Source organism: Dasypus novemcinctus, chromosome 18, assembly GCF_030445035.2.
Source record: "Dasypus novemcinctus isolate mDasNov1 chromosome 18, mDasNov1.1.hap2, whole genome shotgun sequence".
Lineage (NCBI taxonomy): Eukaryota > Metazoa > Chordata > Mammalia > Cingulata > Dasypodidae > Dasypus > Dasypus novemcinctus.
The window spans coordinates 55,315,853-55,342,954 of NC_080690.1; the positions used below are offsets into that span (position 1 = coordinate 55,315,853).

Sequence of the window (27,102 nt, forward strand, 5' to 3'; positions counted from 1 at the left end):
GCGTAGCGGTTCTGTGTTCGCTCTTTCTGTGCAGAGGTTTGATTACTTCCTTCAATCTTTTGATATTCTTGGGGGTAATTCCTTCCAAATTTTAGGCCTCGCTTCCCTGGTTTGTAGGATAACATGGGTCTGGTACAAGAACCGGGAGTGCGAAGCGTAAGGGGACGCCATGGCTCTGCTTGTTGGGAGGTCAGTGCACATGCGCGAGTTTCCCATCAGCTGGCGGTAATAACTCTTCAGTCCTTCCTCTCGGCTTGGGCCTCCTCCCGCGCCGGCAGCTTCCCGTGCTGCCATTGGGAGAACCGGGGCCACGGAAGGCCTCTCAGGATTGGCTGCGCCCACCCAAGAATACGGGCTCGCTCTCTTCCAGGCGGGGGAGAACAGACGGCGGCGATTGGCGGACCCTCTTGACAGGAGAGCGCGGATTGGTCAGTTCCGGGGCAGGGGGCGGGGCTGATAGACCAGAAGCGGCGGCGGCGGCGGCGCAGGTGTGAGGCGGCGGAGCTGGGCTGCGGGCCCGGGAGGACGCGGCGAGATGGAGGTGACCGGGATGTCGGCGCCCACGGTGACCGTTTTCATCAGCAGCTCCCTCAACAGCTTCCGCTCGGAGAAGCGATACAGTCGCAGCCTCACCATCGCGGAGTTCAAGGTGTGGCTGTGGGGGCGGGGTCCGGATGGGGCGGAGCCAAGGCGAAATGGGGGTTGCCTGAGGTCGGGAGGGTCCCGAAGGCCGAGGCGACCCAGCCAGGGATAACCCGAGGCTGCAGAGATGGGGGATGGGGCCTTGGTGGGGCAGCGCCACAGAGAACCCGAGGTTCCAGAGGGTAGGGGCGAGGCCAGGGAGAATTAGAGGTCCCAGTGGGCAGGAACGAGAGCCGAGGGGGCGGGACCCCGGGCGCGTGGCCGGAGATAACCCGGGGGGTCTCTTAGAGGGATAGAAGCGTGGTTATGGGTACGCGGGCGTCGCCTTTGGGCAAGCGCCGGGGCCACTGGCAGCCCTTCTCACCCATCCTCCTCCCCGCAGTGTAAACTGGAGCTGGTGGTAGGCAGCCCTGCTTCGTGCATGGAACTGGAGCTGTATGGACCTGACGACAAGTTCTACAGCAAGCTGGATCAGGAGGACGCACTCCTGGGCTCCTACCCCGTGGATGATGGCTGCCGCATCCACGTGAGGCCTCCCTACCTGAGACTGTCCCCCCCCCATTCATTTATTTACTTGACAGTTCCTTGCTTGTATCCTGCCCTATGTGACAACTGGGATAGGCGTCTCCCTCTTGGAGTCCCAAGTCCAGCGTGGAGAGAGACAGACCAATCTGAGCGACAGCTCGCAGTGGGCTGGTCTGGTCTGGAGAAAGCCATAGGGATGCCCAGAGGAGCTGTCTGACTCTACCTGGGAGAATTGGGAAGGGCTTCCTGGAGGAAGGGGTGTCTGAACTGAGACCTAAAGGATGAGGAAAGTTCAGTCTAAAAGAGGTGGGAAGGGCATGCTGGGCAGAGGGAACAGAGTATACAGAGGCCCGGAGAATGAGGTGGGTCAGGGCGCGTGATGAGGCTGGGAAGCGTTGGGAGAAGGCTGAACATGCAGGACTTCATTCCCCACTACTTCTGCTCACTGAAACTGCAACAGCCACACTGCTCCTCAGACATCCCAGGCAGGCTCCACCTCAGGGCCTTAGGTGCTATTCCTGCTGCCCAGCTGGTTCTTTTTTTATATGCCAGTATGGTTCATCCCTTCTTTTAATTTCTACATGTCACCTTCTGAGTAAGACCTTCACTGGCCTCAGTATAGAATTTAAACTCCCCTTTCTCTCTTTTGTGTTATTTGGTTTTTGTCCTTTGCTCTTATGATCCCCTGCATTTTTCTTATTGGTCTGGTTTATTGCCTATCTCTCCTACCAGAGTGCCATGCGGGCAGGCACTTTCCTGTCTCTCAAATTCATTTCTTGTCCCCAACACCTAGAACAATGCCTGGCACAGGGAGGACATTCAGTAAATCTTTTTTGAAGGATGAGATGAATCCATGAAATAAGACTGGAAGATGGTATCATTATCCCCATTTTGCAGAAGAGAAAACTTGGTCTCAGGATGTAATTTACTTTTTTTGAGGACTGACTAGCCAGAATTTTTACTGTAGACTGCATGACTCTAGAAGTCAGTGTGCATGGAAAACTGGGGAGCCAAGTCTAAGAAGACCCATTTTAGCTCCAATGTGTGGAGTAGATATTAACCATATAATCATACAAGCAAATGTGAAGGATCAGTAGGAACAAGGGCCACAAGAGAAGAGCATGGAGCTGGGAAATCATGTACTGGGGAACCCCAACCCATCACTGAGGTACAAGGGACTTCCTGGAGGAGGTGTCATTTGAGCAAAGACCTGAAAAATAGGAATTGTTAAGAGGGGGAAAGAGTGCTCCAGGAGGAGGGCACAGCATGTGCCAGAGATGGGAGGGAACATAATGGGTACAAGGGACTAAGTGGCTCTTCCTGTGGCAGAAGCAAGTGAGAGTCGGGTAAGGGCTGTGAGCAGAGGAGGGCCCTGATCTGACCCATGTGTTCACAGGCTCCCTCTGGCTGCATGGTGGGACATAGATAGTGGAGAGGCCAGGGAGGAGGACGCTGTGATGGCCCAGATGAGAGGTGAGAGGTGAGGGGGCCTGGACCACCGTGGGAGTGGGCCAGGACTCTGAAACTTTGGGCTGCCCTGGGCCAACTCGGCTTAGGGATGTGGGTGGGCCAGGCCTGGGTGGTGGCATCCGCAAATGGGAGGGTTTCACACACAGGTGATTCAGGCACAGACAGTGGGGGCTCAGGGAGTGAGAAGGCCTCTGGTTTCCCCAGGTCACTCAAGGAAGGTTTCAACGAGGTGGAGGTGCTAGAGAATTTGGGTTTTTTAAAAATTCTTTGGCTTATAAATATCACCCTCATTCATTGCTAAAAACAAAACAAATAAAAAACCCAGAAATTTCAAACTTATAAAAGTTGTTAGTAGAGAAAGAATCCTTAGTGATCCTCGTCCAAGAGATAGGGACCTTGGCGGCGGACTTGGCCCAGTGGTTAGGGCGTCCGTCTACCATATGTGAGGTCTGCGGTTCGAACCCCGGGCCTCCTTGACCCATGTGGAGCTGGCCCATGCACAGTGCTGATGCGCACAAGGAGTGCCCTGCCACGCAGGGGTGTCCCTCACATAGGGGAGCCCCACGTGCAAGGAGTGCACCCCGTAAGGAGAGCTGCCCAGTGCGAAAGAAAGTGCAGCCTGCCCAAGAATGGTTCCGCACACACGGAGAGCTGACAAAATAAAATGACGCAACAAAAAGAAACACAGATTCCCGTGCCGCTGACAACAACAGAAGCGGACAAAGAAGCCGCAACAAATAGACACAGAGAACAGACAACTGGGGTGGGGGGGTGAAGGGGAGAGAAATAAATAAATAAACAAATCTTAAAAAAAAAGAGATAGGGACCATTTACATTTTGTCACAGCCCAGTGGCTCTCAGTGTGGCCCTTGAATACCTGGGAAACTTGGTAGAAATGCAGATTCTCAGGCCCTACCCCAGACTACCTGAATCCAAACTCCAGAGGTAGAGCCTGACATCTATTTTAACCAGCCCTCCAGGAGATTTTGACGCTCAATGTTGAGAACTACTGTGTGATGGTCTCAAACTCAAATGCCAAGGGGTTCCAAGGAAGCAACTTGGTGATGCGGGCTTGGAGTGGAGCTGCGGGCTGGGAGTGGAGCTGCAGGGAATGAATGGTGGGGGCACGGTGTACACCACTCTGAGCTGGGAACAGCTGACTACAGCTGGAGCTAAGGGCAGACATACAGACCAACCAGAATGGCCAGGCACCCTGGCACCACAGTAAAGGGCGGCTGAAAGCAGCTGCCACTGTCACTGGAGTCCTGCAGCTTTTAAGACGAGCACAGATGTGAGCCCAGGATGACCAGGTCTTCCCATTTCTTTGAGAGAAGAATCTTGTACAGTGATTACTATATTTAAGGAGTATCCTTATTATGTTTGTTAGATGCCCTAGTATGTGTAAATGTCTTACATATGTTATCTTATGGATTATGTTAATGTGCATAATAGTTCTTAATTTTTTTTTGAGAGACCCAGGGCCAAGGATTGAACCTGGGACACCATATATGAGAAGCTGGGCCTCAACCACTGAGCCACATCAGCTTCCCTGAGTTGGTTTTTTCACTTGTTTTGCTTGTTTTTGTTTTTTTTTCAGGAGGCACCAGGAACCAAACCTGGTACCTCCCTCCCATGTGGGAGGCAGGAGCTCAACCACTCGGGCCACATCCGCTCCCCAGTACTGATTTTTTTTTTATCTTTTTTTTTTTTTTAAGATTTATTTTTATTTATTTAATTCCCCTCCCCTCCCCTCCCCCGGTTGTCTGTTTTCTGTGTCTTTTTGCTGCGTCTTGTTTCTTTGTCCACTTCTGTTGTTATCAGCGGCACGGGAAGTGTGGGCGGCGCCATTCCTCAGCAGGTTGCTCCCTCCTTCGCGCTGGGCGGCTCTCCTTATGGGTGCACTCCTTGCACGTGGGGCTCCCCTACACGGGGGACACCCCTGTGTAGCACGGCACTCCTTGCGCGCATCAGCACTGCGCATGGCCAGCTCCACACGGGTCAAGGAGGCCGGGGGCTTGAACTGCGGACCTCCCATGTGGTAGACGGACGCCCTAACCACTGGGCCAAAGTCCGTTTCCCCCCAGTACTGATTTTTAAGCCTTGCTTGCTCTCGAGTTTTAGATGTTGGTTGCCAATTCAAGATGATATCATTATCCTCATTTTGCAGAAGAGAAAACTTGGTCTCAGGATGCAGCGTCTGTCCTCTCCTGCCTGGACCATCGCAGCAGCCTTCTCCCTGGTCTCCCTGCTCCTGTCCCTTCCCCACTGTCTGCTCCCCACATACAGCCAGGGGGAGCCTGTGAGCACCTGGCTCAGAATCAGGGCCCCCAGCTCAGAGCCCTCCCAACTCCCCCTCCATCCAAGTGAAAACGAAAGTCTATAGCAATCTCTTGCGTCTCCCATTCTCCCCTGGGCTCCCTGCACTTCAGACACACGCCTCCCTGTTATTCCTCAGAAAGGCTGAGGACATTTCTCCAAGGCACCTGCTGTTCCTTATCCTTCACGCCTCGGCTCAGACATCCCATCTTTTCAGAAGCCTGCCCTGACCAGCCTGTAATGCGCCCCCCTACTCTCTCCTGCTTCTCAAGGTGCTTCTCCGGTGTATGCTTTGCACCACCTGGTGGTGAATCCACAGAGCTGTCTGTGTCCCCAGCACCCAGCCCAAGGCCTAACTGGGTGCCTTGGAGGAGCTCAGGAAACAATGAGTGAATGAATGTTGGGGGTGGTGCAGGAAGAGCTGTCTCAGGGTCTGGAGCTTGGGGCCAGCTTAGGAGGGTCCCAGTGACCCAGAGAGTAGGGGCTTTGCCCAGAGGTCATGGGAGCAAGGCCTAAGCACTGCCCTTTGGGTTGGTGACTAGGGGGCCATCAGGAATGATGTTGCCAGCATGTGGGAGCATCTGGGGACAGCCCCAGGAGCTCAGGTGGGGTGAGGATATGGAGATAGCCAGCGTGGTGACCTGCTCCACTCTCTTGCTGGGCCCAGGAAAGGAACAGAGGCCGGAGTAAAGGTGAGAGGTGAGAACTGCGTTTTTTCCAAGATGGGAGAGACAAGTCTATGGAATGCTTCAGCGTGTACCCCGCCTCCCTCAGCATCCCAGACCTCGCTGGCCAGACCTTCACCCCCTGACTTGCCCGCCCTCCCTCCTAGGTCATCGACCACAGTGGTGCCCACCTCGGCGAATATGAGGACATATCCAGGGTGGAGAAATATGAGATCTCACAAGAAGCCTACGACCAGAGACAAGGCATGGGGTGCACGGGGGGGCTGGAGGGAGGGTGTCCAGGTGGGGACGGGTATCTGGGGAAGGGCAGGGTGGACAGGGAGGTCAGCGGTGTAGGCTTGGGAGGATGGATGGGGGTTTGTGGGGAAGAGCCTGGGGCTTGGAGGGTTGGGCGTGGGGAGCAGTTAGAGTGGGGGGGCGGAGATAGATGGGGAGCAGGGAGCAAATGGAGCCTGTGATGGATGGCAGAGGACATAGGGCAGACAGCAGTGGGTGATGGGTGAGGTCTGTGGGGACAGGTCAGAATGTCTGATGGGGAGGATGAGTAGGGTTTCAGGGGCTGGATGAAGGAAATGTGTGTCCAAGTGTGTGTTTGGGAGGAGGGGTCATCATTAGTTTCTGGATTGTGGGGAGCCCGCAGTAGTCCTGGGGAGGGCCTGGGGCTGTGGTGGAGACTTGGGGGACTCAGGTGACAGTCCTTTGACATCCAGAACAAAAATTTCTCTCTGATTGTTATCTCATTAGGCCAGAGGGCTTGCCCTTGGACTGTGGCTGACCCTGCCCCTCCTCACCCCCACCCTTCTGTCTACAGACTCCGTTCGTTCCTTCCTGAAGCGCAGCAAGCTAGGCCGGTACAACGAAGAGGAGCGGGCACAGCAGGAGGCAGAGGCCTCCCAGCGCCTCAGTGAGGAGAGGGCCCAGGCCAGCGCCATCTCCGTGGGCAGCCGCTGCGAGGTGCTGACGCCTGGGCACCCTCCTCGCCGGGGCACCGTCATGTATGTGGGTACGTGGCCCACAGGAGTGCGGAGTCCCAAGGCTCAGGGGACACCAATTGCTCCACAGAGACTGAGGCCAATGCTAAGCCCTGCCCAGAGGTGGGTGGTACTGGGGCCCAGCCTTCGCAGAGATCCTCGGCCAGCGGGAGAGGCAGACAGCCCCGAGTTCAGGGCCAGGTGCAGGGAGGCACAGGCGGTGGTCAGCGCTGTGATGGGGCCAGCACAGGCAGCAGTGTTAAGGCTGCAGTGGGGCCAGCCCAGGGACCGGGGACCAGGGCTGGGATGAGGGAAGCCTGGGGGCTGTGCGAGCCTAGAGGGAGTCCCAGAGCCCCTTGGAGAATGACCCAGGAGGACTTCCCAGGGAGTGACTGTCTGAAGGAAAAGAAGTGGGCCAGGTGGAAAGGTGAGGAAGAAGGTTCTCAGCCAAGAGAATTGAGGGTGCAAAGGCCACAGCGTAGGACACAAGTTTGGTATGTTTGAGGCAGAGAGAGGATGTAAGTATGCCAGTGGGGAGAGCTCAGAGTGAGGTCGGGGACACGGGCAGACCCAGGCCATGCAGGGCCTCGGAGTCAGTGGAGAACAGCGTGTGGTTTTTTTTTGTTTGTTTGTTTGTTTTTAAAGATTTATTTATTTATTTAATTCCCCCCCCCCCCTCCCCTGGTTGTCTGTTCTTGGTGTCTATTTGCTGCGTCTTGTTTCTTTGTCCGCTTCTGTTGTCGTCAGCGGCACGGGAAGTGTGGGCGGCGCCATTCCTGGGCAGGCTGCTCTTTCTTTTCACGCTGGGCGGCTTTCCTCACGGGCGCACTCCTTGCGCATGGGGCTCCCCCACGCGGGGGACACCCTTGCGTGGCACGGCACTCCTTGCGCGCATCAGCACTGCGCATGGCCAGCTCCACACGGGTCAAGGAGGCCCGGGGCTTGAACCGCGGACCTCCCATATGGTAGACGGACGCCCTAACCACTGGGCCAAAGTCCGTTTCCCTTTTTTTTCTTCTTAATAAGACATAATGTACATACCATACAATACACCCATTTAAAGTATACAGTTCATTTTTTTCTTTTTTTTAATTAGAGAAGTTATAAACTTACAAAACAATTATGCATAATGTGCAGAATTCTCATACAATAACCCGCCACCAACACCTTACATTGTTTTTGTTTTTAAAGATTTATTTATTTCTCCCAACCCCCTTGTTGTTTGCACTTGCTGTATCTGTTCTTTTTTTTTTTAGGAGGCACTGGGAACTGAACTTGGGACCTCTGATGTGGGAGGGAGGCGCCTAATTGCTTAAGCCACCTCCATTCCCTGCTTTGTTGTGTCTCTCATTATGTTTTTCCTCTTGTGTCTCTTGTTGCGTCATCTTATCACGTCACCTCTCCGCGCCTGTCCATCGCACCAGCTCACCATGCTGTTCATCCTCTTTAGGAGGCACTGGGAACCTCTGCTCCCTGCTTTGTTGTGTCTTTTATTATATTTTTCTTCTTGTGTCTCTTGTTGAATCATCTTGTTGTATCAGCTTGCCGCAACTGCGCATTGCACCAGGTCACTGTCTTCTTTAGGAGACTCTGGGAACCGAGCCACAGAACGCCCATATTGTAGGCGGGAGCCCAGTCGTTTGAGCCACATCCACTTCCCCACCTTATGCTGTTGTGGAGCATTCGTTACAGATTATGAGAGAACATCATCAGACTATTACCACTAACTATGGTCTATAGTCTACATTTGGTATATTTTTTCATAGTCCCCCCTATTATTAACACAGTAGCTACTTTGACATTGATGTAAGAATATTACAATATTGCCATTACCTATAGTCCATAAATTACATTACTTGAATTTTTCCCATGCATCTCCATACAAAGGTTTTTAGTTTATTCACAGAATTATGAAACTATCATCACAACCAATATTAGAACATTTTTGTCACGTCCAAAAGAAACTCCATATCCATCAGCAACTGTTCCCCACTCCTCCATTCCCACCCAGTGCTAGGCTAATCTACTTGCTGTTTCTATGGATTTGCCTATTTTGGACATTTTATACAAATGGGTTCATACAATATGTGGCCTTTTATGATTGGCTTCTTTCACTTAGCATAATGCTTTCAAGGATCATCCATGCTATTCCATGTATCAGAACTTCATTTTTTTATCGCTGAGTAATGTTCCATTGCATGGATATACCACATTTTATCTATCCATTCATCTGTTGATGGACATTTGGATTGTTTCCACTTTTTTGCTATTGGGAAAAATGCTGCTGTGAACATTCCTCTGCCAGTTTTTCTGCGGATATGTTTTAATTTATCTCTACCTAGGAGAGGAATTGCGGGGTCAAATGGTCACTATTTTGAGGAACAACCAGACTATTTTCCACAGTGGCTGCACCACTTTACATTCCCACCATCGATGTATGAGGGTTCCAGTTTCTCCACATCTTTACCCATGCTTGTTATCCGTCATTTTGATTATAGTCATTCTAATGGGTGTGAAATGGTGCATCATTGCGGTTTTAATTAGATTGTCCTTAATTGTTGACCTGCAAACGATCTTTGTACATTCTCTAAACAAGTCCCTTACCAGAAAATATGATTTGCAAATACTTTTTCACATTCTGCGAGTTGTCTTTTCACTTTCTTTTTTTTTTTTTTTTAAAGATTTATTTATTTACTTAATCCCCCCCCCCCAGTTGTCTGTTCTCTGTGTCTATTTGCTGCATCTTGTTTCTTTGTCCGCTTCTGTTGTCGTCAGCGGCACGGGAAGTGTGGGCGGCGCCATTCCTGGGCAGGCTGCACTTTCTTTCCCGCTGGGTGGCTCTCCTTACGGGGCGCACTCCTCGCGTTTAGGGCGCACTCCTCGCGTTTGGGGCTCCCCTATGTGGGGGACACGCCTGCGTGGCAGGGCACTCCTTGCGCTCATCAGCACTGCGCATGGCCAGCTCCACACGGGTCAAGGAGGCCCGGGGTTTGAACCGCGGACCTCCCATGTGGTAGACGAACGCCCTAACCACTGGGCCAAATCCGTTTCCCCCTCTTTTCACTTTCTTGATGGTGTCCTTTTGATGCACCAATGGTTTTCATTTTTATGAATTCTAATTTTTTGTTGTTGTTTGTGCTTTTGATGTCATATCTAAGAAACCAGTGCCTAATCCAAGGTCACAAAGGTATCTGCCTATATATTTTTTTAAGAGTTTTCCTAGTTTTAGCTCTTACATTTAGGTTTTTGGTCCATTTTTTTTTTTTTTTACTAATTTTTATGCATGGTGAGAGGTAGGGTTCTACCTTCATTCTTTGGCATGTGGCTATCTAATTGTCCAGCAACATTTGTTGAAGGGACTATTCTTTTTCTTTTCTTCTTTTTTAAAGATTTATTTATTTAACCACCCGCCCCCCCCCAGTTGTCTGCTCTCTGTGTCCATTCGCTGTGTGTTCTTCTGTGACTGCTTCTATCCTTACCAGTGGCACTGGGAATCTGTTGCTTTTTGTTGCGTCATCTTGTTGTGTCAGCTCTCCGTGTATGTGGCGCCATTCCTGGGCAGGCTGCACTTTGTTCCGCGCTGGGCGGCTCTCCTTATGGGGTGCACTCCTCGCACGTAGGCTCCCCTATACGGGGGACACCCCTGCGTGGCAGGGCGCTCCTTGCGCACATCAGCGCTGCGCATGGGCCAGCTCCACACGGGTCAAGGAGGCCCGGGGTTTGAACCGTGGACCTCCCATGTGGCAGGCGGATGCCCTAACCACTGGGCCAAGTCCGCTTCCCTATTCTTTTTCTTTAATCGTCTTTGTATCCACGTCAAAAAGCATCTAACTGGAAGCAGTGTGGGCTTTATGCTGAGTGGGTTGGGCAGCCTTTGAAGAATGTGGGGCAAGGCAGTAGTGCTGTCTCCCTTAGATTTTCACAAAGACCCTTCTGGCTACGGGGGTTGAGGGGATAATAGGGGGCAGGGCTGGCAGCAGGGAGACCAGGGAAAATACTCCCCAGGCAGGAGATGAAGATGGTCCTGGGTAATAGCAAGGAGTAGTTTTCGCCAGGATAGAAACTCAATGGGAGGCACAAATCCAGGGTGAGCTGTGCCTAGAGGTTTCATTAGGATTTCTCTCCTGGGCAGGACTCACAGATTTCAAGCCTGGCTACTGGATTGGTGTCCGCTATGATGAGCCATTAGGGAAAAACGATGGCAGGTAACAAGCATTCCCACTCGGACATCTTTGTGTCTGTGTATTAATATGCATGCATATGTGTGTATGTGCGCATATGTGCTGCTGGTGAGCCTGTCCATACTAGCATCTGGGGGTGGGAACTGTGTCGGGGCCTTCTGACCACTGCCTCCCCCATCATGCCCTGCAGTGTGAATGGGAAACGCTACTTCGAATGCCAGGCCAAATACGGCGCCTTTGTCAGGCCGTCTACTGTGATGACAGGGGACTTCCCGAGGAGAACTATGGATTGGATGAGATGTGATCCTCCGTGCTCCAGGTTCTGACTCATCTCCCCTTGCCCACTCCTTGTGTGTGCCCAGGGCCCTCTTACCGTGACCCCATTTTTATTTTATTCACCTTTTCCCTGCCCTTGGCTTTTGAGACACATATATTAAACTCGCTTGAAACCTGGGAAGCATTTGGAGTACTGGAGGATTATGGGAGGGGTTGGGAGTGGCTGGGCAGGTGATGCTGAAATAGGAGGCTGGGTAAAACTTGGGCAGGAAGTGGTAGCAGGAGGCACAGGAGAGCTTCTCTGTCCTTGAATTAGTTAATTCAGTGTTCTGCTGCTGTATCAAAGGGGTCTCAAATAACAGTGGCCTCAACAAGATGGAAGCTTATTTCTCTCACGCAAAGTCCTATGTGATCCCCTCCAGTGTCAGGGATCCATCTCCATCTGCCTACATCTTGGTGCTTTCCCATCTCCCCCTCATGATTCCAGTTACCAGGAAGCGGGGATTGGGAGGGGATACCCCTTGCCCTAAGGAATACAGCAACTCAAAACTTACTCATGTTTCATTGGCCAGAATTTGGTCACATGTTCGCATACAGCTGCAAAGAAGGCAAGGAAATGTAGCTTTTCTTCTGGGCAGCTGTGTGGCCAGCAAAATGGCAGGAATTCCTATACTACAGAAGCAGGGGAGAAGGGGTATTGGGGGTCCACTAGTCCTGTTACACCTGTTTCCACCCTGTGGGTGGAAAATCTTGCCTGCTCATTTAGTGATAATATTTTAAAGAAGAAAGAAATCAAAAGACTTGAGAAGCAGTGTGAGGTCCTTCCTCACGGCATAATGGAACCTGGCCGGGAACACGTCCTGGGGTTGGTGCACATGCGCATGCAGCCGTGCGCTCTGGGGAGCGGGTGTCTGCACGTGTAGTAACCCCTCCCGAGCTCCTGCAGGGGTTCCTCACGACATGACTGTGTGGGGGACTCTGATTAATTGCTGCAGCTACTCCATCATTACTTGTGGAGAAGGAGCTGCCAGCAGGAGGGCATGGGTAGACTGCCCGAGAGTGCAGAGGGGCCTGGTGAGGCCGCTCACTTCCACAAGCAGCCTGACAGACACATCCTCCAATGTCCACAAGTATACGGGGACACATGTGGACACAGAACACACACACACATTCTGGACTCAACACTCAAACATGGGACACACCCAAAAATAAGAGCAGCGCCAGGGACAGAAGCAGCCAGGGCATGCAGATTCTCTCACATGGGGGCGCCACACACCCACAAAGAGGAAGCTCTCAGATTCACCCACAAGGGATAGAGATGCACCTACACACACATGAGTACACATGAACCAAGGAAATTGTCAGTCTACCAAAAAAGACCTTGTCACTTTAGGAAAGGACCTGGGGTTTAGGTCCCTTCCATGCCGGAGTTGGCAAAGTGAGAAGGGACAGAAGGAGTGTCCTCCCCCAACACCCACCAACCTAAACTCAGCAGGACAGTCCAGTAGAATTAGCCCAGCTTTGTAATTAGCACAGGGGTCAGCACTGAGGACCTGGGAATCATTTTAAATTCTGTCTCAGGGTGCACCTCTGTATAATGGGGCTAAAAGATAGGGTGAGGGAGGTGAACACGTGCCATCCCCCTCACCCCTCCATAGACACACTGATCACCTTAAATCACACCTGTGAGCTCCAACAAGTGTTCCAGAGTCACTATGCATAAGGATCTGCCAAACTACAGTGGAAGATCCAAACACAAACCTTCAGAATGTGCTTCAGGGCCTTCCAGCTGTCAACATGGAAGAAGCTGTCCACAGAACAAGGTGGATTGGTCAGGGTTCTCTAGGGAAACAGAACCGACAGGAGATGTCTGTAATAGTATGAGATTTTATAAAATTCTTTTCCGTGACCGTGGGGATGCACAAATCCAAATTCTGCAGGGCAGGCTGCAAACCAGAGGGGCTCTGATGAAGGTCCTTGATGAGTTCCCAGGAGATGCTGGCTGGCCAAAGTGGAGCTGGGAATTCTCTCTGAATGCTGAAATAACGTCCCCTTTTAAGGCCTTTGGATGATTGGATGAGATGTTAACAGCAGTCTCCTTGGTTGATTGTAGATGTAATCAGCCATCTATGCAATCAGTTCACTGGTAATTAAAGTCCATGAAATGTCCTTGTTAAAATTAGCCCAGTGCTTTCTTGACCAAATAACTCAGCACCATTACATGGCCAAGTTGACACAGTAGCCTAACCATTACAATGGAGAAACATTTAAACTTTTCAACATTGAAGCAATGGAAGGGACCATGCTAATTTCTAAATAGTAAACTTATACCTGCTAAGGATTACAGGTAGGGATTAGGGGCTCATTTTACGGAATGACCTCAAGTTTTACTGATCTCAGAGGATGCAGAGGAAGAGGAGGTGGTCAGTGTGCTGGTGGGACACCAGGTGCTGTAACAGCTAACCCCACAGTCCCCTGCAGGTGTTCTGGTTGGTTGGCAGAAGCCTCCATGTGGTTCTTCACACACCCAGCCTCCATCTTGTGGCTCCATCATTCTCAGAATTATGTGCATCCAGCTGGAAAGTAAGGATTCAGTGTGGAGAAGGTGTACCAGACTCTTAAACTCCTGGAAGTGTTGCTCACATTTCACTTCTGCTCATATTTGATTGGTGAGAACTTGGCAGCCATACAGCGCCCCTAGATGCAAAGTGGGCTTTGGAACATACTCCTGGGCTAGGTAATCTCCACCTAGCCACAACTATGCAAAAGGGCCATGGGTTTTGGTAGCCCCAGCAGTGGCCACTCTCTGCTGCTCAAGAGAGCCATAACCACCCGGGAGTCGGCAGGAAGGGACCTTGGGATTTCCTTCCACTGGATTCATTCAGTTCTGCTCCCCACAAGTACCCACGCCTACCCTGCACCCATCCACCACTGTCCTTTCCCTTTGGGGGGCATAGATGGCCATGAGGCTAAGCCTTTTGAGGGCAAGGTAAACCTTGCTTTATTTCATAAATCCGCCAGTGCAAAGGGAAGTTGATCAATGTCCCATGGTTTTTGCCCACAGTTTTTGAACCCCACCTTTTCTGAGTCTGCAATGTTTGTCAAGCCTGATGCTCGCAACACACACATTGGACACACTCTTACTTGGGAGTTGAAGGCAGACCGGTAAACATAAATATCCAACATTGTTTTCGTTTTGTTTTGTCTTGACAGGGGTATTCCATTCTGAATAAAGTTGCCAGGGTGGGGGTGAGGAGAAAGAAGTAACCCAGGAAGGGATGCAGGGAGGGGACTTTTGAACAGGAGGGGGACAGGGCTTTTTAGGCCCGAAGGTAATCCCTTTGGTGCTTCAGTGCTGATTAGAAACCTGATCCCTGTGTTAAACACAAATTTATGCTGAAGGCAGCCTTTGTCCTGGAGCTGGAATAAATCCTGGACTCACAGATTTACATGCTAATGGTCCTCTGGAGTTGCCTCACATGCCAGTCACATATTTGGGATCCAGTAGTTTGAAAGGTGTTCTAGTCTTGGTGAGGAAGAGCACAAGCTCTGAAGCCTGGGTTCAAATCCCAGCTCTGTCGGTGACGAGCTGAGGGACTGTACAAGTTATTCCAAATCTCTGGGTCTCGGCTTCATTCCTATAAAGTGGAAACAATAATAGTACCCACACCCAAACGTTTGTTGTGAGGTTGAAATGAGTTATTTAGCTGCTGCTTCGAGGAAACACTAAACAGCCATGCGGGAGGCCTGGGAGACCCCGGGGACCCTGGAATGGGAGGCAGTGGCAGTTTCCCCCTTTGGTGGAGGCTTTGGCAGTGCGGTCTGGGGCCAAGGTCACGGCTGTGGTTGGGTCGGGGTCGAGGTAACCGAGTTCATGGAGGTAAGGCCAGGGACAAGGAATGGCCCCCTGTCACTAAGCTGGGCCTCTTGGTCAAGGACATGAAGATCAAGTCTGCAGCTCAATCTGTTTTCTTTGCCCATCAAGAAGTCTGAGATAATTGACTTTCTTCCTGGAGAGGTTCCTCAAGGTCGAGGTTTTGAAAACTATGCCTGTACAAAAGCAGATCCGCTCTGGCTGACGGACCAGGTTCAAGGCCTTTGTGGCCATCGGGGCTACAATGGCCACATGGGTCTGGGCTGAAGTGCTCCAAGAAGGTAGCCACCGCCATCCACCGGGCCACCGTTCTGGCCAAGCTCTCCATCATCCCTGGGCAGCAGGGCTCCTGGGGGAACAAGCTCGCAGGCCCCACTGCTTGCAGGGTGACAGGAGGCTGTGGCTCCCTGCCGCTGCGCTCCACCCCAGCCCCCAGAGGCTCTGGCCTTGCCTCGGGCCCTGTGTGCAGGAAGCTGCTGCTGATGGCGGTATCGAAGACTGCCACACCTCGCCAGGGCTGCATGGCCACCCTGGGCAACTTTGCCAGGCCACCTTCGAGGCCATCTCCAAGACCTACAGCTCTCTCAGCCCCGCTCTCTGCAAAGAGACGGGGTTCACCATGTTCCTTATCGGGGTTTCACCGACCATCTGGTGAAGACGCACAACAAGGTCTACGTGCACAGAACCCTGGCCCCCGTTGTGGCCACCGGCAGAATCATGAGAAAGAAAAAAAGCTAATAACCGTAAGGCGCTTAAGATCCTCGCCTGGCACATGGGTAGGTGCTAGCTTAGAGCACATACTGCCCCCTGCTGCTGATTCACGTATTCCTCCCAGCGGGACCTGGCCCCAATTTCTTCAGTTTCCCCTCGTCACCCCCACCTTTTCTGGCCCGGGTCTGGAGTCACTCTCTCTGGAAGGGATTCCCAGGGGTTCCCAAGACCGGCGCTTGTCCGCACGTCCCCGCAACCTCGCATCCCGGGCCTTAGCAAGGTCTAGACACAAGGACAACCGCCCAGCTGCCACGTGGGGGCAGCAGCGCACCGTCAGCCGCTACGCGCATGGCGCTTAGTAAGGCGCCCGGAGTCTCGCGGGCGGGTTGGGCGGTGGAGCCAGCCTGACAAGCGAACTGCATTTCCCAGAAAGCCATGCGACACTCTCTGCCTCTCCTCCTCGAAGCTTGGAAGCGGGGACCTTACCCCCATCCCAGCAGCGAGGAGGATTGTGGGAGGCAGGGATTTGGCTTGGCTCCCGGTGGAAGGGCGGTGCTGCGCAGGCGCGGTAGAACTACGGAGGCCCCTCGAACTCAAATCGAGTGTAGTGTCGGAGGTCCTGGCTGTGGTCCTGAGTAAGCGCTGCAGCTGACTTTCCGGTCGCAGTGGAAGAAGCGAGACGACTTTTTTTTGTGGCCCGGAGCAGGCTTGGCCGCCTGCCCGCCCTCCTGATTTTCTCCTTTTTTGCATCACAACCGGCCACTTTTCCTTAGGTTGGCTCTCAAACATGGTCAAGGCGCTTCGTCTTAAAATAATTCCCTTTTCCCTCTTTTTTTCTCTTCGCCGTCTCTGCCAAGCCTCCCCCCCTCCCCGCCCCCTTCTTTAATCTTAGGGGCATTTAAAATTGGAATGGTACCATCACTCAGCTTCAGTATTTGTCAGCATATAGCCAACTTGTTTGATTGATTCTGATCCCTACCCCATCCCCATTATTTTAAATCAGTTAACATAGTTTATCTGGAAATATTTTTCTACGTATGTATCTGTAAATCTAAGTCATTTTACTTTAAAACTCCTTTTAAATTAAGAAAAACACATACTGTATACCTTACATATTTAAGTTACCAAGAAGGTCTTAGAAACTTAAAGCCGGCATCCTACACAAAACAGGATTACTCTCCATATAAAGTTTGTTAGAATAATAATGCAATTTGCTTAAACACAAGTTTACATTTTTAAATTATTATAAAGATCTAGAAGATATGCTAGCTTATCTGATCAGTAAGCCTGTATAAATTTATGAAGAACATAACTCAGTAGAAGAAAACTGTATGCTTGTATTGTACTAAACATTGGTACCTCAGGAGCTACAGCTGTTTTTATTTAACTAACAATATTAAACTAAACCCCTTTGTCAAAAGTCTATTTGAGGATGCCACACAGGAAAATTACAACTAATGAACCTTATGGATGTAAATAGTAATATTGTAATATTTTGTAGCAATGGCAAAAAAAATATTTTTTCAATACTAAGGGACAATGGTGGGTGGTTATTAGCCAAAGAAGTACTAATTCAAAGTACCAGAAATTTTTTTTTTTAAGATTTATTTTTTATTTATTTTTCTCCCCTCCCCCCCAGTTGTCTGCTCTTTGTGTTCATTTGCTGTGAGTTCTTCTGTGACCACTTCTATCTATCAGCGGCACCAGGAATCTGTGTTTCTTTTTGTTGTGTCAGCTCTCCCTGTGTGCAGCGCCATTCCTGGGCAGGCTGCACTTTTCTCGTGCTGGGTGGCTCTCCTTACTGGGCCCACTCCTTGCCTGTGGGGCTCCCCTATGCGGGGGACACCCCTTTGTGGCACAGCACTCTTTGCGTGCATCAGCACTGTGCATGGGCCAGTTCCACACGGGTCAAGGAGGCCCAGGGTTTGAACCGCGGACCTCCCATGTGGTAGATGGTCGCCTTAACCACTGCGCCAAGTCCGCTTCCCTCGTTGGTTTTTATAAAAGGTAATTATTTGGGGGTAAAATCTTAGAGTTACAAGGCCCTAAAGAGTCCAACTCAAGGTACCATAAGCGGTACTTTCTCACCCTAGTCAGTTGCCATTTGTTGAAGTAAGATGGTGGGGCTGGTCTCTCCTTCCTTCTGACTCTTAAGGCTCAGTGGACCCAGTTTCTTCTGATCTCAGCTGTACGTCGACATAGGATTTGTTTCTTTCTGGGCATCCTCAGCTCAGCTGTAAACTATCAAACAAATGGCTCATCTCTCTTCCTGGGTCCACAGGATCAAAGTTCTCTCCTCTGTTATGTGTTTGGAGCTCTGTTTCATCCTGTGCCTTCTTCTGTATGTCTTCTTGACTGTCCGTTTATATAGCCCACCAATGGGATGGGCACTTAAACTGAGTTACACCTTACTGACATGGCCAAATCAAAGTCCTAATCTCAATTTAATCAAAGACATTTTAGCTGAATCTAATACAATTAAAGGGTATCACACCCAGAGGAACTGAGCAGCTTACAAACATAATCTCTCTTTTTGGAATCCATGATCTTAAACTGCCATGGAGGGTATTAGAGGGTATGGGATTTTTCCTTTTGGAGTAATAAGAACATTCTAAAATTGACTGAAGTGATGACAGCACAACTCTATGATGAGAGCCACTGAGTGTGCACTTTGAGTGGATTGTACACAGGGAGTCCAGTGGTGGATGATGGACTGTGGGTAACAGGATGAATATGAGAATGTTTTCTCCTGAACAATGGCAAATATATTATATTTATACTGTAATACTAATATAGGGTGTTAATAATTGGGTGGGTTGGGGAAAATACATCAAATATAAGATATGGGCTATAGTTAGCAGTACTATTTTGACAATACTCTTTCATAGTTTATAACATATTTCAAACAATGCAAGGTGTTGGTGGCGACAGGTATGGGAGCCTTGTGTGATAATATACATGTTTTTTACATAAAATCACAAATTTTAATGTAAAGTTATCATTTATGTATGTTCATATATGAATGTATACTGCAATAATATTTAATTTTTAAAAAAACAAGATGACATTCAGGAAACGGATGTGCCTCAAGCAGTTGGACTCCCGTCTACCATATAGGAAGTCCAGGGTTTGATGCCCAGGGCCTCCTGGTGAAGGCAAGCGAGTCTGCGTGGTGAGCCAGCCCATGTGGAGTGCCTCTCTGCATGGGAGTGCCAGCCGCTGGGCAGAGGTGGTGTAATAAGATGACACAACAAGAGACACAGAGAAGAGACAATAAGAGACGTAGCAGAACAGGGAGCTGAGGTGGCACAAGAGAATGATCGTGGGCAGCGGACTTGGCCCAGTAGTTAGGGCGTCTGTCTACCACATGGGAGGTCCGCGGTTCAAACCCTGGGCCTCCTTGACCCGTGTGGAGCTGGCCCATGTGCAGTACTGATGCGCGCAAGGAGTGCCATGCCACCAAGGGGTGTCCCCACGTAGGGGAGCCCCACGCGCAAGGAGTGCACCCCATAAGGAGAGCCGCCCAGCGCGAAAGTGCAGCCTGCCCAGGAATGGTGCCGCACACACGGAGAGCTGACACAACAAGATGATGCAACAAAAAGAAACACAGATTCCCCTGCCGCTGACAGCAACAGAAGGGGACAAAGAAGATGCAACAAATAGACACAGAGAACAGACAACCCGGGGGGGGGGGGCGGGGGAAGAAGGGGAGAGAAAATAAGTAAATAAATATTAAAAAAAGAGAGAGAGAGAATGATCGCCTCATTCCCACTCTGGAAGGTCCCAGTATCGGTGTCTGGAGCCGCCTAATGAGAATACAAGCAGACACAGAAGAATACATAGCAAATGGACACAGAGGGAAGTCGACGGGGGGGGGGGGGGGGGGGGAGGGGGGGAGAATAAATAAATAAATCTTAAAAAAACAACAAGTTGACACAAGCTAAGGCTTGACTAGAACCAAAATGTACAAAGAAGAGATTGTTAACTGAGCTCTAAGCCCCTAGAGTACATGTTTAGGAAAACAAAAATAAATCCAAATAAAAATGATCAAAGAACTTAAGATATTTGGAAATGAAATAAAGTGAATGAATCTAAGAAATACAGTCTATGGATATTCTCTGTGATCCGGACAATATCATCTCTTCTAGAAGCATTAGAAAACAGGAACAGAAAGGAAAGGATCATCCCAAATTGTAAAATAGTTTATTTTACCAACTAAATAAGCCAGTGTGATTTGCTTTAAAATAATCCTAAGAGTTGGGGGGAGAGGGGGATGATTACAGAGGGAATGATGAAACAAAAATGGCAATGAATTGCATCTATTGAAGATGGGTATGAGGACACGGAGATTCATTGTACTATTCTATTTTTATATTTGTGTATTTTTCCATAATAAAATGTTTTTTAAAAGCCAAAAAAAAAGTTCATCTGAGGAGCTCACTGATATGAAATAATTAGAATAAGCAAACTCTTATTCTCTAGCTGAATCTAGAATATAGGTTACCAGGGGTCAGGGTGGGGATAGGGAATTGGGAGTTAGGGTTTAAAATGTACAGAGTTCGGGAAACGGACTTTGGCCCAGTGGTTAGGGCGTCCGTCCTACCATATGGGAGGTCCGCGGTTCAAACCCCGGGCCTCCTTGACCCGTGTGGAGCTGGCCATGCGCAGCGCTGATAAGGAGTGCCGTGCCACGCAAGGGTGTCCCCCGCGTGGGGGAGCCCCACGCGCAAGGAGTGCGCCTGTGAGGAAAGCTGCCCAGCGTGAAAAGAAAGAGCAGCCTGCCCAGGAATGGCGCCGCCCACACTTCCCGTGCCGCTGATGACAACAGAAGCGGACAAAGAAAGAAGACGCAGCAAATAGACACCAAGAACAGACAACCAGGGGAGGGGGGGAAATTAAATAAATAAATAAAATCTTTAAAAAAAAAATAAAATAAAATAAAATGTACAGAGTTGCTATTTGGAACAATGGGAAAGTTTTGGTGATGGTAGCACAACATTGTGATGGATTCAATCTCCTTAAATTAAATATGATTGGTCTTGTATTTCTTGTAGTATCAGTGTAGGTTGGTTGTGCATTTCTAGGAATTTGTCCATTTCATATAAGTTGTCTAGTTTGTTGGCATACAGTTTCTCATAATATCCTCTTATGATTCTTTTTATTTCTGTGGGGTCAGTTGTAACTTCCCCCCTTTCATTTATGATTGTATTTATTTGCATCTTCTCTCTTTTTTTGTTAGTCTGGCTAGGGATAGCACAACATTGTGAAAGTATTTTCAGCATTGCATTACAGAGAAAGAAAAGTTTATCTGAATTACATGATCTTGAACTTCTTACAAATATTTGGGGTTATTTCTATGAATATTGAAATATTAGAATTTGGTTTCCTTAATTTCTAGGAATTAATTTATATATAAATGATTTTTTTTTTGAGGTACCAGGGATTGAACCCAGGACCTTGTACATGGGACACAGGTGCTCAACCACTGTGCTACATCCATACCCATAAATGATTATCTTTAAACCAATTAAATAATGCTCTTTTAAGGAGTTTTATAAGTGTGGCAATACCATCCAGTGGTAGGAAAATACATAATACGTCAAACATACAGATGGACATAAATAGGGAGCTTTATACCTTTGATTTAAAAATTTTCAGCCATGAACCAGACATAAAAACACAGAAACACAGAAAAGAGAAATACAAAACTCACTAGTTTATATAAACTATTTTTATAGTCTTGTAATTTCTTAGTAGACTCTGAGTACCAATTAAAATAGGCATCCTGTGTTGCTTAATTCAGTAGGCCTTTTCCTCTAATGCATCTCTGAGATGAGTAAGTTTGTCTAATTAGGACGTTCCACATTGTTGGAGAAAAATACAGCACTTACTGGGACATGGAGACTGATATGACTATAGACAAAGAAAGAATTTATCAAGAACCTCTCCTGATGGAGGGGGTCTGAAGAACAGACTTCAGCCCTCCCACCAGCATGGTGGGGGGTCTGAAGAGAGACTTCAGTCCACTCCTGGAAGGGAGGATTTGAATTTATACAGAACTTTCCTAGGCGGGGAAAGGATGATTGGTAGGAGGGGGCTAAGGGTCTGAGTGGGGTGCAGGGGCCAATAGGAAGCCCGAGAGGTGAAAACTTTCCTTGCCAGTGACTAGAAGATAGTGGGTTAGGGAGTTATGGTTTCTTGGCATGCTGCAAGGGCAGATGTTTCTTTGATGTGTAGGAATTTTATCTCCCTCTGATATGCAGGTAGGGAAGGTTTCCATTTCCCTTTACTCCCCTCTCTATTTGGTTTCTTTGTAACTGTGGGGAAGTGCCATGCCCTTGGACATGTAGGCTTATGGGGGATGGGGTTAGCCTTTCCCCAGTGCATATCAGGGGAAACTGAGCTACAGCTTGATAATTATTGTAAGCCTCTAACACACATAATGGTCATTGCAATCCTAGGTTGTCTCTGGTGAGTTGTTGTTGTTTTTGTTTCTTTAATACGAGGCATACCTCTGGCACATGCTGGGGTGCCAGAGGGTGAGAATCAAAATTTTTAGAATTTGAGGATCAGTCTTTATCATTTCACTTCTGACCTTGTGCACAGGACAAAGAAAACAGCAGTTGCAAATATGAAACTGTGAACTATACCAAAAGGCTAGGGACCCCAGCTCAAAATTTGAGCCTTTACTTGAGTAAGATTGACTTGCTAACCTTTGGACTAAAAGCTAGTGAGGGAAGCAGACTTGGCCCAATGGATAGGGCGTCCGTCTACCACATGGGAGGTCCGCGGTTCAAACCCCCGGCCTCCTTGACCCGTGTGGAGCTGGCCCATACACAGTGCTGATGCGTGCAAGGTGTGACCTGCCACTCAGGGGTGTCCCTCGCATAGGGGAGCCCCACGCACAAGGAGTGCGCCCCGTAAGGAGAGCCACCCAGTGCGAAAGAAAGTGCAGCCTGCCCAAGAATGGCGCCGCCCACACGGAGAGCTGACACAAGATGATGCAACAAAAAGAAACAGAGATTCCTGGTGCCGCTGATAAGGATAGAAGCAGTCACAGAAGAACACACAGCGAATGGACACAGAGAGCAGACAACTGGGGTGGGGGGGGAGAGAAATAAATTTAAAAAAATAAAAATAAAAATAAAAGCTAGTGAGATCATTGAGCTCTAACCCAAAGAGTGGAGGTTGAATGTGAGAGCTCGGTGAGAACAGAGAACAAAAAGGGTTGAAAAGAGGCGCTCTGGTCTGTCTTTCCTGCCTCATCACCAAAAACTGATAAAAGAAAAACTTTTCATGTAATTTAGCATCACACATCTTTATTGAATCATTCATGAGTTGGGGAACATCCCATTTAGAAAGTAGAAGGGAGCTCTGCCCAGGGAGTGGAAAGGGGGAGCTCAAATAGGGGGAATGCAGAAGCAAGGGAGGAAGTGTTCCTATTGTCTTACACTAAGGTTCCATTTTCCTTAGGAGGGGGGCTTACAAAGTGGGGAGCAGATATACATTGATTAGTATGGTATGATTGTCCATTCTGATAAGCTGTCTCCACTGGACCCAAACTTGTTTTTATCACCAGGTGTTGATTATTGGCAACTTTGTAGTGTGTATTCCATTTTCTTAGAATACCTAGCAGGTCAATTGTTTTTGTCTTCTGAAAAAGCCCTTCTTGGAAAGGGGTCTTTTCCCAGCAATACTCAATGCAGGCCAGGTGGGCATTTTATTGACATAACAAATCATTTGTCTGTATCCCCCATGCTGTTGTAAGCACACAGGGGTTATGCTGATGTAGGCACACAGGGGTTGGGACTCATCCCTCTTGCTCAGCACTGTGTCCCCAGCTCCCCCCACATAAATAGGTGCTCAGTAAAGGTCTGTTGATTGACCTAGTGAGTGATTTGCTCCAGCTGCTTCTCCTCAGACTCTCTTAGGCTGCCTCCACCTGTTCTGAAGTCAGAGGATCACTGACATCCACAGTGTTAAAAATATTGGACCATTTCCCAGGATAATCCTGATTTCTCACTTCTGCTACATTGAAGCATACCACAACATGAAACCCACTTTCCCATGGACACAGAGGGCAGGAGCCACTGTATGGGTCAGGGCCTAATCAGGTGTAGCAGTTTGCAATTATTTATGAATTCCAAAAAGAAATGGTTATGTTTGTAAACTGGTCTGTTTCTCTGGGCATGAAAACCCTTTTATTGTATTAGATTCAGCTGAGACATCTGATTAAATTATGTTATGATTAGGGCTCTGATCCAAGCATGTCATTAGAGTACAACTCAGCATAGAGTCCCAGCCCCCTTGGGGATAAAACATACTCTCACATGAAAAGTAAATACACAGAGAAGCAGACATGCAGGAAGAGAGAGTGCTCCATAGACACGCCGCAGGAAGAGAGATGAGCCTGATAGTCTACAGCCGACCTCGTGGAGAGAACAGAGCAGCTGAGCCCAGAAAAGAAATGAGTCCTGGGGAGAGTGATAAGCCTTATGCCACCCTACAGCTGAAATTGGAAGAAGATGGGACCATGGAGTATTAAGAGGAAGGAAGAAGGCTGAACCCTCACAGACATTGCCTGCCATTTTTTTTTAAGATTTATTTATTTATTTCTCTCCCCTCCCCCCCACCCCGGTTGTCTGTTCTGTGTGTCTATTTGCTGCGTCTTGTTTCTTTGTCCGCTTCTCTTGTTGTCAGTGGCACGGGAATCTGTGTCTCTTTTTGTTGTGTCATCTTGTTGTTGTTGTTGTTGTGTCAGCTCTCCATGTGGGTGGTGCCATTCCTGGGCAGGCTGCACTTTCTTTTGCGCTGGGCGGCTCTCCTTATGGGGCGCACTCCTTGTGCGTGGGGCTCCCCTATGCGGGGGACACCCCTGCATAGCTGGGCACTCCTTGCGCACATCAGCACGGCTCATGGGCTAGCTCCACACAGGTCAAGGAGGCCCAGGGTTTGAACCAAGGACCTCCCATGTGGTAGACAGACACCCTAACCACTGGGCCAAGTCCGCCGCCTTGCCCGCCATCTTGCATCAACACGTGGCAAGAGACTTTGGATAAAAAGTACTTCTAATTGTACCTTAAATTGGACTCTTTAGGGCCTGGTAAATCTAAGCTTTCACCTCAAACAAATACCCTTTATAAAAGGCAACAGAGTTCTGTTACTTTGCATCAGGACCCCTTGGGCTGACTAATACACCAGGTTACGAACTACACACATATTAAAACAGAGGGACGTTAACATATGAGCTGTTGAGGCAGGGAATGGAGATGTGGATGGACCAAAAAGAAGCCAGTGAAGCAACTGGAAATTGGCAGCAACATGAAACAAAGGGAGGGAGGTAGTGACACCAGAGCTCAGAGACAGGACATAGTAGAATAAAGAACTTGACTAGTCTTTGTCCCCAGTTCCTGGGAGGTGACCTCTACAACCTTGGAATTTCCCAAAAACGAGTGACTTTTGATGTTTATGGTGGGTCCAGGACCCACACACACCTGCTATTTCAAAAACCAGGTCATAAAAGGCTCTGAGAACTATACTTTCTGGATTTCAAAGTAATGGGGGAATCACCAGGTAAAAGGTTTGCTGTACAAACTGTTCCATATTTTCACCCAAAAAGGGCCAAAATGTAATTAAATATGCATTAGAGAACTATATTTACAACAAAAATGATACAAAAATGGTTCACATTCTTAATAAAGATATTAATAGAGTAATGTGAAAGTAACATTAAAAGACAATAAACGAAAGAAAAATGGGCAAAGAATATGAAAAGACAATTCACAGAAATGCAAATAGCCCAAAAAACACAAAAGCCACGTTCAGCCCACTAGTGTTTGAAGAATGCTACATAAAATACTGAGATGCCTCATTTTGCCAGTCAAATCAGCAAAGATGTTTAAAATGTGGTTCCCCAGAGGTGAGATTTCAGAAGAATGGGAACCCCATCCATCAGGTTGGGATGTAAATGGGAATGACCTTTCCAGAGAGCAGCTGGACTGCCTGAATCCAAAGCCTGAAAATGTACGTATCTGTTGATCCACTGTTTGCATTTTCAGGAATAAAATTTCTACCCTGGAAATAGTCAGAGAAGTGGGTAAAGATTTCACTTACAAGGATTTTCATGGCAACATTTTTCATAATAGCAGAAAAATATAAAGTAAATATCCCAACAGAATGTTCCAGGGAGTGTTAATGAATACTCAAAGATAAAACGTTTCTTGACAAAAGGTATGTGGAAAATGTTGGTCTGAATAAAGTTAGACAAACTGCTTTGTTGGAGAAATTTTCATTAACATGCTAGAGTCCACAATAACTGTGTAAGACAAGACTTCCTGGTTATTATTTTCTGAATTATTTGGCCAGGGAGCCCATATCAGTTAGTTATTGCTGGGTGACAACCCATACCAAAACTTAGTGACTCAAAACAATAACCACTTAGTATTCTTATGAGTCCATTGATTAGTTGGGTGGTTCTGAAGCAGGCTAGTAAGATAGGGAATCAATAGATGGATCTGGAACCTGGCAGAGAGACCACGTGGAAATAAGTAACCCCAAGATGGCTGCTGGAAGACCCTCCCCAAGATGCTGCTATTCAGAATAAAGACTTCTGGAAGTCAGGAGAAGCCTCGGATATTACCCAAGGTCTTTATCATTGGGCCCTCATGGGGGATTGATGGGCGGGGTAATCAATCAAAACAGCAAACAGCTGGGACTCCTCCTAGGCCATTAGCAAAGGGGTGGAAAAATGAACAGTTCAAAAAGCAGGCGTGAGGCCTGAATGTGCACTGTCTCCCCGTGGACCCCTGTTCCTGCCCTCTGCCCACCGCTCTTGCCGTTTTTCCCTGCCATGGTCACCATGCAAGTAAAACCTGGGCATTTATAGTCTATAATGGGAATTGTAGTCTGTAAATCAGCCCGCTTTATCACTTTTCAGCCCCTTCCTCTCTACCTGGGACCCATGATCTGTTATTTTCTCCCATTTCTCTTCCCTCCCTACCTGAATAAATTACTGACCTAACTCACCCTATGTGCTCTTGAAATTCATTTCTGCAGCATAGTCAAGAACCTAAATAAAATCTGGTAACAGTTCTACTACTCTGAGCTAGGCTTGACTGATCTTGGCCAGCCCCGCTTGCATGTCTACAATCTGCTGGAGGACATAGAATCCTGACAGAGCAGAAATAAAGCCCCTAGAGCAGGGGTTCTTAACCAGGGATCCACAGACCCCCAAGGGGTCCATGGAAAGATTTCAGAGGGTCCTGAGCTTGAGTTGAAAATTAAAAAAAAAAAATTATTCTTGTGAGGACATGTTGGTGTGGGTGTGATATATTTATTAAGTAATACACAGTACAGTGTGGATTTAGTAAGGTGTCTGTGGTTTTCACCTGACTGGCAGAGGAGTCCGTGGAACAAAAAAAAGCTTAAGAACCTCTGCCCTAGAGGCCTAG

General features: G+C 48.6%; 1 protein-coding gene and 1 pseudogene across 1 annotated transcript; both read left to right on the forward strand.

Annotated features, from left to right (window-relative positions):
* Positions 1-110: 110 nt before the first annotated feature.
* TBCB (tubulin folding cofactor B) lies at positions 111-11,248 on the forward strand. Its single transcript, XM_004464883.4, is given in 8 exon segments — positions 111-189; positions 371-649; positions 1,025-1,168; positions 5,786-5,882; positions 6,451-6,642; positions 10,743-10,815; positions 10,982-11,064; positions 11,067-11,248. Coding segments are annotated over 7 exon segments (732 nt in total). The 5' UTR covers positions 111-189; positions 371-535; the 3' UTR covers positions 11,096-11,248.
* A 2,592-nt stretch (positions 11,249-13,840) lies between these two features.
* On the forward strand, positions 13,841-15,679 carry LOC101428772 (small ribosomal subunit protein uS5 pseudogene; annotated as a pseudogene).
* Positions 15,680-27,102: the final 11,423 nt, after the last annotated feature.